A 17,798-nucleotide genomic window follows, 5' to 3' on the forward strand; every position below is an offset into this window, starting at 1 on the left:
CAAGTGAGCATCTCAAGCAGGCTCTGCACTGTCAGCACAGAGCCCAGCACAGGGCTCGAACCCACACGTGAGATATGAGGTGAGCTGAAATCAAGAGTTTCAACCTTTTATTTATTAGTCCATAAAATGACAATCAGTTTAGTGTTGGTGACCATAGCTTTTTCCGTTGCCTCATTTTTTCTTTATATTAAAAAAAAAAATACTGCAAACTTTTATATATCTAAATTCTTAAAGACAAAAGGGGAATTATAAACTTTGATTTGCTTTTTAAATACACTGAAGGGTTTTTACTGACTCTCAACTGATCCTTATAAAACTCTGCCTGATCTACTTGGTCACCGAATGGAAGTTTACTGAATTTAAGGGAATCATAAAAAAAACAAACAAAACCCTTCATTTTATGTAATAAGTTTAAGATGAATTCCTAAAAAGCAGGGATAAACTGGCTTTTGTGAATCAAAAAAAGTGTATGTAATACTCAGAGTTCAAGACATTGGCAACTCTTTAGATTTCATACTGTCATATAATTGCACTAGGGTACACATGATTTTAAAGGTTATTGTTTTAATCCACTACCAAAAAACCCCAAATCTCCAGTTAGATGGTAAGTTGCCTTTAAAATCCAAACAATTTTTTTATGACATTTTATTTATTTATTTATTTAATTTTTAAATTAAAAAAAATTTTTTTTTAATGTTTATTTTTGAGACAGAGAAAGAGCATGAATGGGGGAGGGTCAGAGAGAGAGGGAGACACAGAATCTGAAACAGGCTCTGGACTCTGAGCTGTCAGCACAGAGCCTGACGTGGGGCTCGAACTCACAGACTGCGAGATCATGACCTGAGCCAAAGTTGGACGCTTAACCAACTGAGCCACCCAGGTGCCCCATAAATTTTTTTTTTTTAAATATGAAATTTATTGTCAAATTGGTTTCCATACAACACCCAGTGCTCATCCCAACAGGTGCCCTCCTCAATACCCATCACCCACCCTCCCCTCCCCTCCCTCCCACCCCCCATCAACCCTCAGTTCTCATTTTTTTATTTTTTATTAAAAATTTTTTTAGGGGCGCCTGGGTGGCGCAGTCGGTTAAGCGTCCGACTTCAGCCAGGTCACGATCTCGCGGTTCGTGAGTTCGAGCCCCGCGTCGGGCTCTGGGCTGATGGCTCGGAGCCTGGGGCCTGTTTCCGATTCTGTGTCTCCCTCTCTCTCTGCCCCTCCCCCGTTCATGCTCTGTCTCTCTCTGTCCCAAAAATAAAATAAAAAACGTTGAAAAAAAAATTTAAAAAAAAAAAAAAAAAAAAAAAAAGATAAAAAAAAATAAATAAAAATTTTTTTAATGTTTTATTTTTGAGACAGAGACACAGCATGAGCAGGGGAGGGTTAGAGAGAGAGGGAGACACAGAATCCAAAGCAGGCTCCAGGCTCTGAGCTGTCAGCACAGAGCCTGACACGGGGCTCGAACTCACAGACAGTGAGATCGTGACCTGAGTCGAAGTCGGAAGCTCAACCGACTGAGCCACCCAGGCGCCCCTGTTCTCAGTTTTTAAGAGTCTCTTATGTTTTGGCTCCCTCCCTCTCTAACCTCTTTTTTTTTTTTCCTTCCCCTCCCCCATGGTCTTAAGTTTCTCAGGATCCACGTAAGAGTGAAAACATATGGTATCTTTCTCTGTATGACTTATTTCACTTAGCATAACACTCTCCAGTTCCATCCAGGACAACATTTTATTTTACATGAAAAGGTAATGGTGCAGTAGTTACCAGGAAAGTTGAGTAAAGTAACAAGTATGTAGGCTTAGGAATAGTTTTTAAATTTGCAACAGACATCAAAGAAATCCTATATGATATACAGTTGTTCAAGCAAACACAAGAAAGCTCAGGCTCAGCTTCTATGAACTATTAAAAGGATAAAGACAAAAGGCCTTTTATCTCAATAGGACTTTGAACAGCTTTTCAACATGATAAAATAAAGACACATATAAAATACAAACACAAAATACATCTTCCCATTCTAAAACATTTCTTTTTAGTCCATATGTGCTTTGAATAATCTTGTTTTACTAAGTACCTGCTGCAAATTTCACTCCAAGTAATCTCTCCTGGTGTAGTGTTTTAAGAAGTCAATAGCAGTGGCCAGCAGTAGAAGAATATAGTAGTTTCTCTGCTATTTCCAGATTCTGTAAAATCCCAATGCTATTGCCAGGCATGTAAACACTGAGGCTGTGAAAAGAATCCAGGTTATGGGTCATGCATTTGTGATTATTTTACAGAGACAAACACAACAATGTCATCTTCAATTTAAATGAAGAGCAAAAGACAAAGGAAATCCAATCTTTTTTCTACCTTACGTTTTTTATTCCCAGAAAATTAAGCTAAGGATAAAGGCTATCTTTTAGGGCAGGATTAATACCAATTTTTAAAAGCTTCCTGTATTTAAAACCTCAGTAAGGATGATAGTTTACAAATTATGTCAGTTAGATTCTGTGAACAGTGTTTAAAGTCATTATAATTAGCATTAACAATGCTACTTTAATACTGTATTAAATAAAGTATTTTATTTAATGACTATAAATAATTATGAAATTGAATTTTAGATCTTGTAAGTGGAAAAACTTTCTTATATATGAAAAAATGATGTGAAGCTAATAAAATAGACATCTGTATTATCCATGAAAAAATTTTAATTGCTTTTTCAGTACATTTAAAAACAATTTCATGATTAACAAATTTATAAATGAAATTTTAATGAAAAGCCTATAAAAAAATCTCAGTGAGGTAGATGAAAAGGCAGAAAAGGCATCAGGCTTTTCAAGTAGTTAACATACTACCTATTCTTTGTTACATCATTCTAGATAGAAAACCTTGTTCTCCTTTAAGAAGTTAAATCTGGGTGAGGCTTTTAGTGACTCCTTAGTTTTTCTAGTGTGTTTTAACAGCCTTAACTTTTAAAATAGAGACTCTGAGATGAGTGGCAAACTTTTTTGACTAAAGATGCAAGAAACAGCCTTTCATGATAAAGCTACTGTAATTTTAATATATAATATATATCCATGTGATCCTAAGATTAACTGAAACTTGGTTAACGATAACACACAGGGAGGCTGGATATTTGAAGAGGAAGAATAACACTTAAGTTTCTTATCTTATTGCCACTGGTCAATTCAATTATACATTCACCTACTGGATCCTGAAACTATTTGCCATGTTCCAGGCAGTGTGCTGAACAATTATAAACATTATCTTATGTAGCCACGATTAAAACCATACAAGATTGGTGGTGTCCCACTGTATAGATAAGCCAATAAGTTCCAAGTTATATTGCTGGCAAGTGGTGGACAAGGAGTCAACATTATGTGTACCTATGTCCAAAGCTGTTTAACGTTTATTTATATGTTGAGAGAGTGAGCATGAGAGAGAGAGCACGAGTGGAGGAAAGGGAGAGAGGAGACAGAATCCCAAGCAGGCTCTGCATTGTCAGCGCAGAGCCTGATGTGTACAATATACAACATAATGGTTCTGTATTTAAGTTTCTCATTTCTCTTGTCAGCTGTTACTTCCCATTACTGTTACCCTGCCACCCAAATAGCTTTCACATTTGTTATTTTCTATGGCCTGTAAAGAACACATCCCTATACAGGATGCTCAGGTGACCTTGTACCTGGTACCTCTTAAATACTCTGTAAATGTTAGCTCCTGTTATTACTTGTCTGCCTAGAACAGAATCTACCACATTAACTATATAGATCAAATGGAAACTGCCACTGTCTTAACAGTTCTTATCTCCTTGGCAACAGTGATCTGGGTCAAAGGTTGGTGTTTGACCCAAGATGGGCCATAGAGACTCCTCCTGGGGATTTTCTGAATTGGACATAAGGAAAGGGGTAAATTTTCTTGGTTGGTGAAACTGGTACGATAGGAGTCTGGAAGCTATTAGTAGCCATGTTTCCAACCCAGGAAGAAAGATGGATAAGAGAATGAGGCAGATATTCAGGGACAAGATAATGAGTAAACTGTGATTCTAATTATCCTGGAGTTCAAGCTATACCTCTGCCCTTCCAGAATTCAATATGTAAACTAATGAATTTCTTTCAATGCCTAAGCTAGTTCAAGTTGGATGTATGATCATTGAAACTAAGAGTCTTGATTGATACATGATGGGAAATCAAATTATCCAAACTGATTACAATTTATAAGGGTTTCTTCTCTAAGGGAAATCTAAGATCTTTAATGCTGGGGCTTTATTAGTATTTTTTTCCTTCTGCTCAAGACTGAATTCAGTATGTGAATCTCAGGTAAGTGGAGTATTACTGTTTTATGTGCAACATCTCAGGTATTCTATGTCCAACTGATCTACTCATGACATTACCTCCCCACCTGCTGAGTATGAGATTCTAATTTCCTAAAAGACTTAACAATAACCTCAGCAATAACATATATTTGAAGGAAAAGGAGGAAAGAAAATGCCTTCAAAGAGGATGATTCCAAATCCTCAGTGAAAAGAAGGAAACGAAGGTAACTTAGATGTATTTTTGTAAACAATGACTAATTTCTTTTTTCTTTTTAATTTTTAAATATTTATCTTAGAGAGAGAGAGAGCGAGAGAGCATGTGAGCAGGAAAGGGGGGCAGAGAGAGAGGGAGACACAGAATCCGAAACAGGCTCCAGGCTCTGAGCTGTCAGCAGAGTCCCACGCAGGCCCAGAACTCACAAACCATGAGATCAAGACCCGAGCTGAAGTTGGATTACCAACAGACTGAGCCACCCAGGTGCCCGAATGACTGGCTAATTTCTAAACAATAACTTGTTAATTTCTTTGTCACTGCCAATAAATCTATACAAGTCTGTCTTATATACAGCCATTACTGAAAGAAAGCTTTCTGGAGATGACCACCATCTTCAAACTGAAGGTAAAAGGGACTTTATTTTTAACTAAGATACTGATCTTTGGATAAATATTCTAGAGGAAGCTGAGTGGAATCTGAAGCTCCTCCTAACCTGGGTTGCTCGGAGATCTGTTTTGAAGGTGGAATTGAATGCTGCAAACTGGGCTATTTTGTAATTTCCCCTGAACATCACCAATGAACTAAAGATGTCTGGTTCCAGAGACTTTGCTAGAAAAGTGGTTTTCAAAACCTGTTTTAGTCTTAGAAGTATTTTTCAAATGAATCTTCAACAGAAGCTCAGTATTTTAAAAAGACAAAACATTATAAAAGATTCAAGTTGAAGAGAGGAAGGGGGTATGTATCAACTGAGGGCAGGGGAGCGGGGCAGGCTCCACTTCTACTCCTGCCAGGTCAACATAATTAGTGGCTGCCCAGAAAACCACTGATGGTATAAATCAGCAATTTATTTTGGAAAATAATATAAATGATTTTAAATGTGCATTATCTCTTTGACCCCCAATTTTAGATGTTCATAAACAATTTATTATATAGAAATACTAGCATAAAGACACAAAGATGTGTGTCTGTGAATGTAATGTTTACACATACATGGCTGTTGGATGCACTATTTCTCATAATGAAAAACTGGCAGAATGTTAATAGAGGTTTGGAAAAATAAACTATGGCTTTTTCATATAATGGAATACTCTGCTTTTGAGTAAAAAGATACATATGTTTTGCCACGGAAAGATACTTAAAACATTTGGTTAAATTTGAAAAAGTTGTAGTCTGTACAATACAATCTATTGTTTTTAATAATCTGTAATGTTTATATACATAAGAAAAAGCCTAGAAAGAGATCTACTAATAGTAAATACATGTGGGGAGGGAGTGGAAGGCTTTCACTTCAACTATATTGCTTTTGGTTATAGGACACAATTTATGAAAACACATTACTTTTTATAAAAAGAAAGTACTACGAATGTAGGGCATTTTTCTCATTCCTTCGGGCCCTGTAACTGGGTCAGGTCACATGGTACCTGAGCTCAGTATGTGACAGTCTAATTTTTGGGTAGTATCTGTGCTCAGCTGGATTTAAGGTAAAAAGGTAATTTCCCCCCTATACTTGTTATCATTTTTGCCTGTATCTATTTTAGTGATCGTTCTCTGGAGGTCCACTCAAATCCTTATGGAAGAATGTAGGAATAAAAATAAAATTTCCATTTCTTTCCACTGTGGAGCAACCAATTTATCTTTTTTGCATCATTCTGTACTTGTTTTTATACATTTCTTAGACATCTATATGCTTTTTCCTATTAGTAGGTTGCAGAGTTGCCCGTTAAACTTATATACTAACTGCTTGTTAAACTTCCACTGCAAGTGATAAAGGAAACCTGTTATACTTCCTCCTTTTTTTCTCTTGTGCTCCATAGTTACCCTGGGAGATAGTAGCTAACAGATCTCAAAATCAAATGTCAGCAATTACTTTCTCTGACAAACACAGTATTAAAAAGGAAAAACCACACACCCCAAATGTCACTTAGGCTGGGTCCCCAAACTGAAGCTTATTACCTAATCTAATTGCAGTTTAAACCTGCCCCAGAAGTGTAGTCTTAACCAGTCAGTGGGAATTTTGCAGTTATCCGCAAGGGTCCCCTCCATCCCCTAAAAGAAGATGAAGTAATTTGCATGATAAAACTACCTGCACTCCCACTAAGGGAAAGGGACTTTGCCTAGAACAGTCCCTTTCTTTTGCTAGTAACCTTCTTGCCCGACCCTCCTTCTACAAAAACCTTCTATTTTTTCCCCAAGTTTTATTTATTTAATCTCTGTACCCAGTGTGGGGCTCAAACTCAGGGCCAGAGTCAGCATGCTTTCCCAACTGAGCTAGCCAGGTGCCCCCAAACCTTCCATTTTGTACAACTTCTGAGAGTTCGCCTCTACTTGCTAGATGAGATGCTGCCCAATTCATGAACTGTTTAATAAAGCCAATTAGATCTTCAAGTTTACTTAGTTTTGTTTTTTAACACATCCGGTGGCAGCGAACATCTGTTGGCATTTGGGGACAATGAGAAATACAGGTGTGGCACCCAGAAAACCCTAGAGTGTGCTGTCCTTGCCATTTCTGAAGACCACTGGGGTAAGTCCCTCTCAGTTTCAGCTCCACTTTTTGTGTTCAAGTTGCGGATCTAATTGATTCTCCAGTCCTGGGTTCAGGAGTCAGTTTAGACCTACAGCAGAGGCTCTAATGGAGTGCCCTGGTTCAATCTATAATTCCACATTGGAATCCTTCCCCCAGTTCCAGTCCACAGTCTCCTTGAATCTGCTGGAGTACACTTTAGGAGTTGCTGGTGGTGTGCATGGCCTTCTTTTGGACAGTCTGCAGGGACATTATTTTGGTTACTACTGGTGTGCTGAGGTGCATGTATGTCTGTCTTGTGTACATAAAGGTTACTGCTAGGATCTCGGAGGCCAAAAAGCTGCAAAAATTGGTGGGCACAGATTGACATTTAAGAGCTATTAGGGTACTTGCCCACCTGACCCAAAGACTCTTGTGTTTGAAAGATGGTCACGGAAGAGGTAGAATGATACTAGGTCAACTGCCAACGTCAAGAAAACTGTGTAACGAGGCACACTGTAACACATGTATAACCCCCAAAACAGCAGCAAGTCCCTCTTAGGTGTTAGTTTGGCTCTGAGAAACCCAAAGGCCTAGCTAAAGAAATGAGATTCTTTATGTTCAGAGAGTTGAGTGTGCCACCTTCTGGCACAGCTGCTTATTTTGTGTCTAAAAACTTAGTCCTAAAAGATGCAGATAACTAGTAAAATGAATAAATTTTACTGAGAACAATGTGGAATTACAATGGCCATTATGGGGGAGCACTCCAATTAGACAACCTCATTCATTTAAGAAGAATACTTGAAAGCAAGGGCTCTCAAATTAAACAGAACAAATGGTCCAATTAGCAAGCAGAATCCTCTAAAAGGTTTTAAAATTCTATAATAGTTTCATTAAAAAAGCTAATGAAGGGGCGCCTGGGTGGCTCAGTCGGTTAAGCGTCCGACTTCAGCTCAGGTCACGATCTCACGGTTTGTGAGTTCGAGCCTCGCGTCGGGCTCTGGGCTGATGGCTCAGAGCCTGGAGCCTGCTTCCGATTCTGTGTCTCCCTCTCTCTCTCTGCCCCTCCCCCGTTCATGCTCTGTCTCTCTCTGTCCCAAAAATAAATAAATGTTAAAAAAAAAAAAATTAAAAAAAAAAAAAAAAACTAATGAAAAAGAGAAAAGGTATCTAAAACAAGACTAATAAGATGTGCTGTAACTCCTACTTCTCCCCTCTATCCTTTGAGTACTCATCCCAGTGATCCTCTGTCTACATTGCCTTTCCACTCTAAAGAGACTATGGCAACAATTACCTTTTAAAATAAGACCACCTGAGGTTATAGAGGATCTTTCACCCTTTGGTCAAAGGCCAAATTAAGGGCTGTAGTTAGAGAATTTCTTAAACTCAGGGAGGATCCTTAAGAGTTTCTCTGAACACCTGACCTCCTGAGCTCACTTGAGAGAGGGTAATAAAATTTCACACTGTCACTTCCTTTCCAAATCTAGATCCACTGATTATTGATCTTTTGTGGGAAGAGCTGTTTCCTTCTTACTTGTTATTTTTATATCCTAAATATGGCTTGGTTTTCTGCCTGCCTAGGACTTGAAGGTTGTTGGTTCCTCTTTTTGCTCTCTTTGGGAGTGACTCTAGACCTTGTGAAGGTAGTACCTTTTACACCCTCTTTGAGGATGCCTCTTGGGTCCCTGAAGTTCTTTAATACTGCCAGAAATATTTACTATTTGTCCCAGATGAAACCTGACAGACTGACTCAATAACCAGGAGTTTAAACTGAAAGCTGACATTGATAGCTTGACAGAGTACTTTTAGGCCTTCTCCCCTCAGTTATATGTACCAGAGGGAAAGAAGACATTCTCATAGGTGGATGGGTTTGTCAGTCCTTTGGCATCACTGAGGTGGCAACCCAATTCTTGGAGGAATTAAAAATAGCTGTCCTATTTTATATATCTAGTCTTTACAGGATCAGGACCGTGATTCCAGAAACAATTCAAAGACCTCCAATCTTTTTTTTACCACCCCCCAAACCTCCCCTATTTATCTCAAAAGTTTTTAAATGTAAAAATTCTGGCCTTAAGGAAACAAAAATTTCTTCTATGAGAACCTTGTACTTTATTTCCCTGTGCCTTTAAAATGTTCTACCAGGTCTTCTCCAGGAACTCTTACCTAGTCCATCTCATTAAAATGCAAATTTCAGGGAGGTAATTCTTACCAAGTAAAAACAAAAGGGAAGAATCTTGTGGAACTTGACTTGCTAAGGACAAATATAAATCTTTTTTTTTTTTTTTTAAATTTTTTTTTTTTTTCAACGTTTATTTATTTTTGGGACAGAGAGAGACAGAGCATGAATGGGCGAGGGGCAGAGAGAGAGGGAGACACAGAATCGGAAACAGGCTCCAGGCTCTGAGCCATCAGCCCAGAGCCCGACGCGGGGCTCGAACTCACAGACCGCGAGATCGTGACCTGGCTGAAGTCGGACGCTTAACCGACTGCGCCACCCAGGCGCCCCAAGGACAAATATAAATCTTAAGTGTCTTCTCCACTCATACTAGAAACAGCTCTAGCCATCTAGACATCTGCCAGATGTCTATTATTCCATCTACCAGAAAAACAAATTCAGACCCAAGTTTTATAACTAGCAAATTTAGTACCTATTTCATGGCAGTAATTTTAAAACAAGCTATAAGATCTCTATAAGCATTGGTATGTTTACATAAGTCTATATATGTGCATTGTAATTATGTGGTTACTTCCTACCTCTGGACAGTATTGCTAAAATTAATTTGTAATAGAGCTCTATTTAGTTGGTTTGAAGGCAAGCACTTACAAAACTGAGGACTCTGAAACTCTCAGATAAAAACGAATCCAAGTATTTTCCAAGTTCATATATTCTGGAAAAATATTTGATAGGAAAGCTAGTTTAAGGTTGATGGTTTAATTAAGACAAACATGTTTTGGGACGCCTGGGTGGCTTACTGGGTTAAGAGTCTGACTTTGGCTCAGATCACGATCTCACAGTTCATGGGTTTAAGCCCAGCGTCGGGCTCTGTGCTGAAGCAGCTTGGAGCCTACTTCAGATTCTGTGTCTCCCTCTCTGTCTCTCTGCCCCTCCATAATCTGTGCACGTGCGCACGCTCTCTCTCAGAAAATAGGCATTAAAAAAAAAAAAAAAGACAAACATGTCTTTAGAGTTATCAACATTATATATAAAACTTTTGAATTTACTAGCCAAGTAAGTAAGTACATGTTCTTTTATAAGATCTGTGAATAAAAAATAATAGCTTAAGATAATGGCTGACTTTGCCTAATGTTTCAATGAGGTTTTAGTAAGTAATTTAAATATGATTTTATTTTTTAAGCACTTTTAAATTAAAAAAAAAAATTTGTGTGTGTGAGAGAGAGACAGACAACATGAGCAGAGGAGGGCAGAGAGAGAGGGAGACACAGAACCCAAAGCAGGCTCCAGGCTCGGAGCTGTCAGCCCAGAGCCCGAAACAGGCCTCAAACTCACAAACTGCAAGATTATGACCTGAGCCAAATTCAGACGCTTGACTGAGTCACTCAGGCAGACACCCCAGTAATTTAAATATAATTTTAAAGAACAAGTAGAGTAAATAGAAAGTTTTAAGGAAACTTTTAAAAAAGTTTCTCCAAATCTTTTTGGTAACTTGAAACCTTAAAGTTTTGCTAAGTTAAATGACTTAAATCCATTAAATATCTAGATTACTTCCAAATAAAACAAAATACTAAAACATTAATTTACTAAACATAGGTTTATCTACTTTTGGTTTTCTACTACAGGGAAACTAAAAGACATCTGGATGTATTAAAGCTACATTAGAAAATTTTAAATCATTTAAAATGATTCTAGAAAATTTGAAATGTATTCATGAATTTGCAAATTAAAAGCATGCTGGTAAACAGATGTTCACAAATGCTTCATTTTCACTAGAAATTAAGGTTTCTAAGGGTTAAGAATTATTTTTAAATTTTTTTATTAACAATTTTTTTTAAAGAGTATTTTTTTATTTAGAGAGAGAGCATGGTAGAGGGAGAATCTTAAGCAGGCTCCATGCCCAGTGGGGAGCCCAATGCAGGGCTTGATCTCATAACCCTGAGATCCTGACCTGAGCCAAAATCAACAGTTGGGACGCTTAAATGACTGAGCCACCCAGGCGGCCAAAAGTTAAGAATTCTAATTAATATATGTAGTTGAAGCTACTAAAAATAATATGGGAGGGGCGCCTGGGTGGCTCAGTCAGTTGAGTGTCTGACTTCGGCTCAGGTGATGATCTCACAGTTTGTGAGTTCAAGCCCCGTGTCAGGCTCTGTGCTGACAGCTCAGAGCCTGGAGCGTGCTTCAGATTCTGTGTCTCCCTCTCTCTCTGCTCCTCCCCTGCTCACATGCTGTCCCTCTCTCAAAAATAAATAAAGATTAAAAAAAAATTAAAAAAAATAATAAGGGAAACATCTCCATATGCCAGGAAAACAGGATGTGTTTTCAGCAAACAAAAAAAAAAAAAAAAAAAAAAAAAAAAAAGGTATGAAAAACAGAGACGTATTTTGTATTTTTTGTTGAGGTAAAAGAGAGTAATTTTGTCCTAAAGTGAGCCTGGTTGTTTAAAGAGAAAAAACAGGACAAAATCAGAATGCAGGAAAAAAGAAAATGTTGGATAGAAGGTTTGTGAAAAAGCAATCTTTAAAAAGGAGTTTTATGTGTGGTCAAGGTGGTTAAGATAAAAATTATTTAAAATGTTTTAATATCAAAAATAAGCTGGTACAAAATTAGAAAGTAGTATTCCCTCTGTAAAAAAGGATGAAGTTTTCTTACACTTTTGGTCTGCTTTTGATAAGACTGCAAAAGTTTCTTTACCTTTTATATTTAAATTTCATAATGATCTGTGATCCTTCACGCAAGTGCTTTAAAAACTTTTTTTGACAGCGCATACACCAAAGGATTTGCTAAACCAATTAGGCTTACTTGATATGCATATTACATGGAAAGCACTGGCAAACAAGTAATACAAAGTCTTGCTTATATTTGTAAGATGTGGCACATGTGGATGAAGTCCATTTGGTTGCTGCAAAAATGGCCCCTTATTGCCAGACTTTTGCCATCCTAATGTCCTTGTAACATGGCAACAATGTACTCAAATCTGAGAAAGTAAGAGGGGATAAGCAATGGCTGTAAATTACAGTTGGGGCAAAAGAAACTGAAGACAGCAGCTTGGTTCTTTCTGGCTCCCTGACAAACCCCATTTCCCATTTTTTGCACACCTTCACCTACTGTACATTTAAAAGGACTCAAATTATGAAAAGGCATTGGTGTGAGGCTTGTGTAAAATTACAAAAACGGTCTACCAAGACCTGACCTGTCTGGTCCATAATCATGGAAAAATTGTTTGTATTTGGAGGCTTCAGATCTCCTTCTGGACCCTTTTAATACCTGCAGGTGGACTTTATTCAACTATCACTTCGTATGGGTTATCAGTGTTCTTGTTATTGTATGTGTGTTTTCCAGATGTGCTGAAGCCTTTTCCTGCTGTAAGGCACATTGAAAAAAACAAACTGCTAGAAAATGTGAAATACTCTCTTGGGGTATACCTTCCATGGTCTCTAATAATCAAAGCACTACGTAAATCACACTTCACTGGGCAAATCAATTAGCCTTAATGAAAACCTCACCAACTTCTTGGAATTCTATTAGAATTGAATTCAATTCTATCGTAATTCTACACAACCTTCTGCTGAGTCTCTGTTGTCTCACACTGGCATGACCAGCTACAGTACGTCTCTAATGTCTTATGCTCAAGCCTGTCATCAACAGGTTAGAGAAGCCTTCCTGGATCCTAATTCAAAGGAAACCTTCAGTCACAATCTGTAGCCTGGTGACTGGGTATTTTAAAAATATCACCAGAGGAAGACAACCCTTGAGCCCTATTGGAAGAGACCTTCCTTCCCAAGTGCTCCTGGCACTGTTGCAAATCTAGAAGATGCTATCGACCTCAAAATCAAATTGACAAGAAAGAGAAGTAGCTGACATCATAGAATGCTTCTGCCCAAGATGACAGATCAAGACTTCATACTCTAAGTCAACATAAAACCTTCTTCCTCTTTTCCTTTCCTTTATTCTACATTGGCCTGTAAAGATAACACCCTCATCTGTAGCTCCCAGGCCACTGCTAAAGTAGGGTAACCTCTGGAATTTAAACAACCTTTTATTTCAGGGTAGGAGAAAATCTAACAACTGTGCCTTCAACTTTTCACAAGCAAAGTAAGACATTTCATTGTTTTAGCTCCCCTAAATTTAAATTGTTGAGTTAAAAAGGACCTACACTGGATGCTTTTGTGATTTGGGATTCACTCCTTTTGGCAGATCCCTGTATTTCCCTGGTTAGGGATAAAGGTAAATGAGACGGCGATCAAGAACTTCTCCTTAATTCTTAAATTATAAAATTTGCTGCTAAAGAAATAGCAGCCCAGCAAAGATCTTAGATTCTGCAGCCAAAGTTGTCCTTGATAATGGAATACCTCTTACGTTTTAGTTGAGCAAAGAGGTGTCTATGCTGTGGGAGCTATCTGCTATGCCTAGAGTAATACGGGGAAGCGGAAACTCAGTTATATAAGATCGAAGAACAGGTTGCTTAGCTTAAAAAGTGGATTCCTTCCAGAGTCTTTGAGTTATTTGCTTTTGACTGGTGCTAATGGTCTTCCTCTCCTTTGTATTCCCACACCCCTACCCCTCTCCTTAGCGTAGGATGTCACGTAACCTCACATTGCCTATCTTCGTGATTTCATATCTGTAGGGACTCCCTGTGTATATGTGAAACTAAATCTGATTTCCTCCCATTAAACTGTCTCATGTCAATTTGATTCTTAGTCCAGCTAAAAGAACCTTGAAGGGCAGAGGACATTCCTTCTTCCAGACAGCTGGCATAGTTGGTGGGATAACCTGCTGATGGCATTATCCCTGGGTGCTGCTGCAGCAGAGAGCTCCCCAGGAAATCTGAAATGCAGCCTGCAGGAGGTAAGATTTCCTATCTTGTCTGTCTCCTGGAATCTCTATCTTTGAAGTCTGAGAGAGTGACACTGGTGAGAACCCTTTTTCTAAATTTATACGAGCAGGAGAAAATATCTGTGGAATTAGTTCCTTGGCCTTAGTGACTCTTGATAAATTTGTCAGAGAACTTTTTGGTTACTGATCCATTTCATCCTGGGAGTGGTCTTTGTATTCTTGTGTCTTTTATGTCGTTTGTCATACATTAGGTAAAGGCTGTTGCTAAGGGACATCTTGGAAGCCAAAGTTGCAAAATTAGTGGGCACAGGTTGGACACTTAAAAGCTGTTAGAGTGCTTGCCACCCAGCTCAAAGACTCCCAGGTTAGGATAAGCTGGTCATGGAACAGGGGAGGCTGGCACTGGGTCACCTGTCAACTTCAAGAAAACTTCTGTGCAACAAGGTACACTGTAAAACACACACAGTCCTCAATCCTCACAATCCATAACATAAGCCTCCTATGTATTAGTGTGGCTCCAAGAGACACAGGCTTAGCGAAAAGAAAAACCAGATGGTTTTTTTCCTTTGTCTTACTGTATGTCCTAAGAGCATAGCTTTGTGACCAATGAGTATATCCTTTTTGGTCTCCAGCATCCAGGCTGCACCCTAATGCACCATTAGGTTCTGAGTCTCTCTACCCTGCCATGCCAGCTCAGCACAGGTGTCTTATGAGAGGTCCCAGGCCATAGGGACCTTTGTCATCTCAACCTCTGTTGCTTATTAGTAATTAGAAAGTTCCATTCTAGTAGGGCCTGCCTGGTGTTAAGAGATTAGTGAGTTTGTGATGGGAAGAGTCTCATTTTTGTGGGAGACCAGAGACACTGTTTTCATTGCATTATCCTCACTACCTGTGCAACAAAGGGCTTTGCTTCCTTCGATTAATTTTGGGAGTGAACCTTTGGATCACAGGGGCTACATTATCCACATGTTCTCTGGGTGCCTCCTGTGGCTTTGGCTAAGCTATTAAAAGGCTTATTGGTTTGAGTTGCTATTAATAGATATTATTTGTCAATGGCCAATTTAAATTGGCTGTATTTTAAAAATGTATATTTTATAGTGAGCTTTTCAATTATCTTATTAGTATAATGACTAGCCTTAGGGACTTCCCTTACGAGATGAACAGAAATCAAACTGAAGACAAAAATCAATGTCCACATCCAACATAATGCCCCTTCTTAAAATCTAGCCTTATCTGCCTCTTTAAACTTCCATTTCCCTATAAGATTTACAGAGAAGTCTGGCATAATCTCTAGGTTAAAAGTATACAGGTTGCTCACGTGAATGCTGAAAGCCAGAAAACGAATGTTAACTAAAATGCCCAACACTGTCAGTAAGGCTCTCTTTGCTCCTACCTTCCAGGGCTCTGTAATCGGGCTCTACCAGCTTTAGGCCTTTCTATGCAATGTCCTTTACAAGTATATTCCAGACCACTCACCACAAAAGAAATCACATGAAAGAAATCTGGCCAGCGGAAAAGTCTTTTAAGTTATATAGCCCTTCTACCTCTCAGAGGATCCTACCAAATTTAGAGAATTGAAAAGGTTAATGACTATTCACAAACCCTCTTCAGAGAGAAACAATGACCAAAATTTCTCCTAGACCCTCCTACAAATGGGCTGTGAAGAGCCAATATTCAGGGGCTGATAGGGGATAAAGCCAAGGTTGAATTGTATACCCAGAAAACAGGCTTTTGTTATAAAGTGCTTTAGAAAGATTTTACCAAGGCATAAAGCTTTTGATTCCAATTTTTGTTAAAAATCTGATATAAAGAAGCAAATTTAGTTAAAACAGGCCAAGCCCTTGATATTCAGGCTATAATTCCATTCTTTGGGAATTGGTAACAACTGTCTTTGTCTTAAAAATCTCTAAATGGCTCAGTGGGTCATGATCTCGAGGTCTGTGAATTCGAGCTCCACATCGGGCTCACTGTTGTCAATGCAGAGCCTGCTTTAGATCCTTTGTTTCCCTCTCTCTGCCCCTCCCCTGCTTGCTCTCTCTCTCTTAAAAATAAACATTTAAAAAAACTCTATAAAGCCAGAAATGCAACTACAGAAACAAATCCTATCCCTCTCACAACGTCTGTAGGTGTTAGAAAAGATCAGGATATTGGAATGAAATTGTCCTGCTTAAAGAAAGAAAAAAAGCTAAATCTTAAATAGGAGTTACCCTGAAACTGAAAGAAAAAAATAGTTTTGTATTCTTTCACTCTCTCGAAATTATAAATCTTACCATGTCTTTAAAATGGAAATATAGTCTATAATTGCCTAAGACTGAAAATTAAAAATGCAAACTTCTAAATGGGCTCTTGTGTCCAGACTCTAGGACCGTTGATAATGGAGTAGATATGTCCCATCTCCACCTTGGAGAAAACTTGGATAATATCTCCATACCTTTGGGATATAAAATTTCTACCCCCATCATCTCTAGGATGTCAGAGCCATTCTTTGAAATACAAACATTAGGGAGCTTTTTATCAGGAGAAAAAAGGGGGAAGTATTTGGAAATTGGGACTGTAATGTCCTCTCCACAAATACGAGTAAAAACAGAAGTTAAGAGTTTTCTTTGCATCTTGTCTGGATATATGGGTCTGTATATGTTGTAAGTGTGAGATATTTTCTCTACCTAGGAATGGTAACATTAAAATCTGTAATAGCTCTATTTCAGTTGGTGTGAAGGCAAGTGGTTATAATTGAGTGTTCTAAAACTCAGAAAGCTAGAAACTAACCCTAATTTCAAGTTCATATGATCTGGGAAAAAATTCAGTATTAAGGCCAATTTAAAGTTATTAAAGACACATCTTGAATTAAGAGTTATCAGTATTAAAAAAAAGTCCATGTTATCTCTGTTGGAAAATTTATCAGAAAAAAAAAAACTTAGAGGACAGTGGGTAACTTTATTGCCTCATGAACTTTTGTGGGTAAACATAATTGTTAAGAACAAGTAAATTTAGATGTAAGTAAGATTAAAAAAAGGTTTGTATGTAAACTTTTGATTTTTTAAAAAATTTGTTTCTTCTGAGAGAGAGGTAACACGAGCTGGGAAGGGGCAGAGAAAGGAATTGAAGCAGTTCCATGCTGTCTGCACAGAGCCTCATGTGGGGCTCAAACTCAGACACCTAGCTGACTGAGCTACCCAGACGCCCCTGCATATAAACTTTTAAATTGCTTCCAGAATCTTTGGTAACCTGAAACTTTAATGTTTTTGCTAAGCTAAACATAAATTTATCTACTTTTGTTTTATTACAGAGAAACTAGAGATAAGTTTAGATGTTAGAAAACATGTTTTGGAATTCATTGTGAAAAAGCACATGTTTCTAGAAATTATGAAATGTACTCACAAAACAGTTCACAATTGTTTACTATTTAGTTTTCACTAGAAATTAAGGTTTCTAAGAGTTAAGGATTCTAATAAATGGTAATAATTAAGACTCCTAGAAATAAAGGAAACAACTGTGTATGCCGGGAAAGTAAGATAGGTGTTTTGGGTGAGACAAAGTACGAGGAATAAAAATTGTGCACTAAAATTGCAGTATGCAACTGATGTCACCCTTCTCTGACTTGAGGTCTCAGGTGACCTTAAGGAGGAATCACACAGGTAGAACTGGCAAATTGGAAGCAAAATTGCAAGCAATATTTTCAAACAATCAGATATGATAGAAACAATGTATTAAGATGACCTAAGGGTCTTTCTTGTGTCTATCAGTAAACCTGAATTTTAAGGACTGTAACAGATTATACCTTGTG

At 38.1% G+C, this 17,798-nt stretch overlaps 1 protein-coding gene across 3 annotated transcripts in view; it reads right to left on the reverse strand.

Moving 5' to 3' along the window:
• Window positions 1-1,706: 1,706 nt before the first annotated feature.
• The window catches only part of CCDC90B (coiled-coil domain containing 90B), a 49,297-nt gene continuing 33,205 nt past the window's right edge, over window positions 1,707-17,798 (reverse strand). For all 3 annotated transcript variants that reach the window (XM_086678448.1, XM_086678449.1, XM_025927940.2), the window contains one exon: window positions 1,707-2,220. Coding sequence is in view for 2 of the 3 variants with exons in the window: in XM_086678449.1 (XP_086534575.1) it covers window positions 2,165-2,220 (56 nt within the window). In the remaining variant the exon portion in view is untranslated. The remainder of the gene's footprint in view (window positions 2,221-17,798) is intronic.

This window comes from Puma concolor, chromosome D1, assembly GCF_028749965.1.
Source record: "Puma concolor isolate L17-30 chromosome D1, mPumCon1.1.hap2, whole genome shotgun sequence".
NCBI classification, from domain to species: domain Eukaryota; kingdom Metazoa; phylum Chordata; class Mammalia; order Carnivora; family Felidae; genus Puma; species Puma concolor.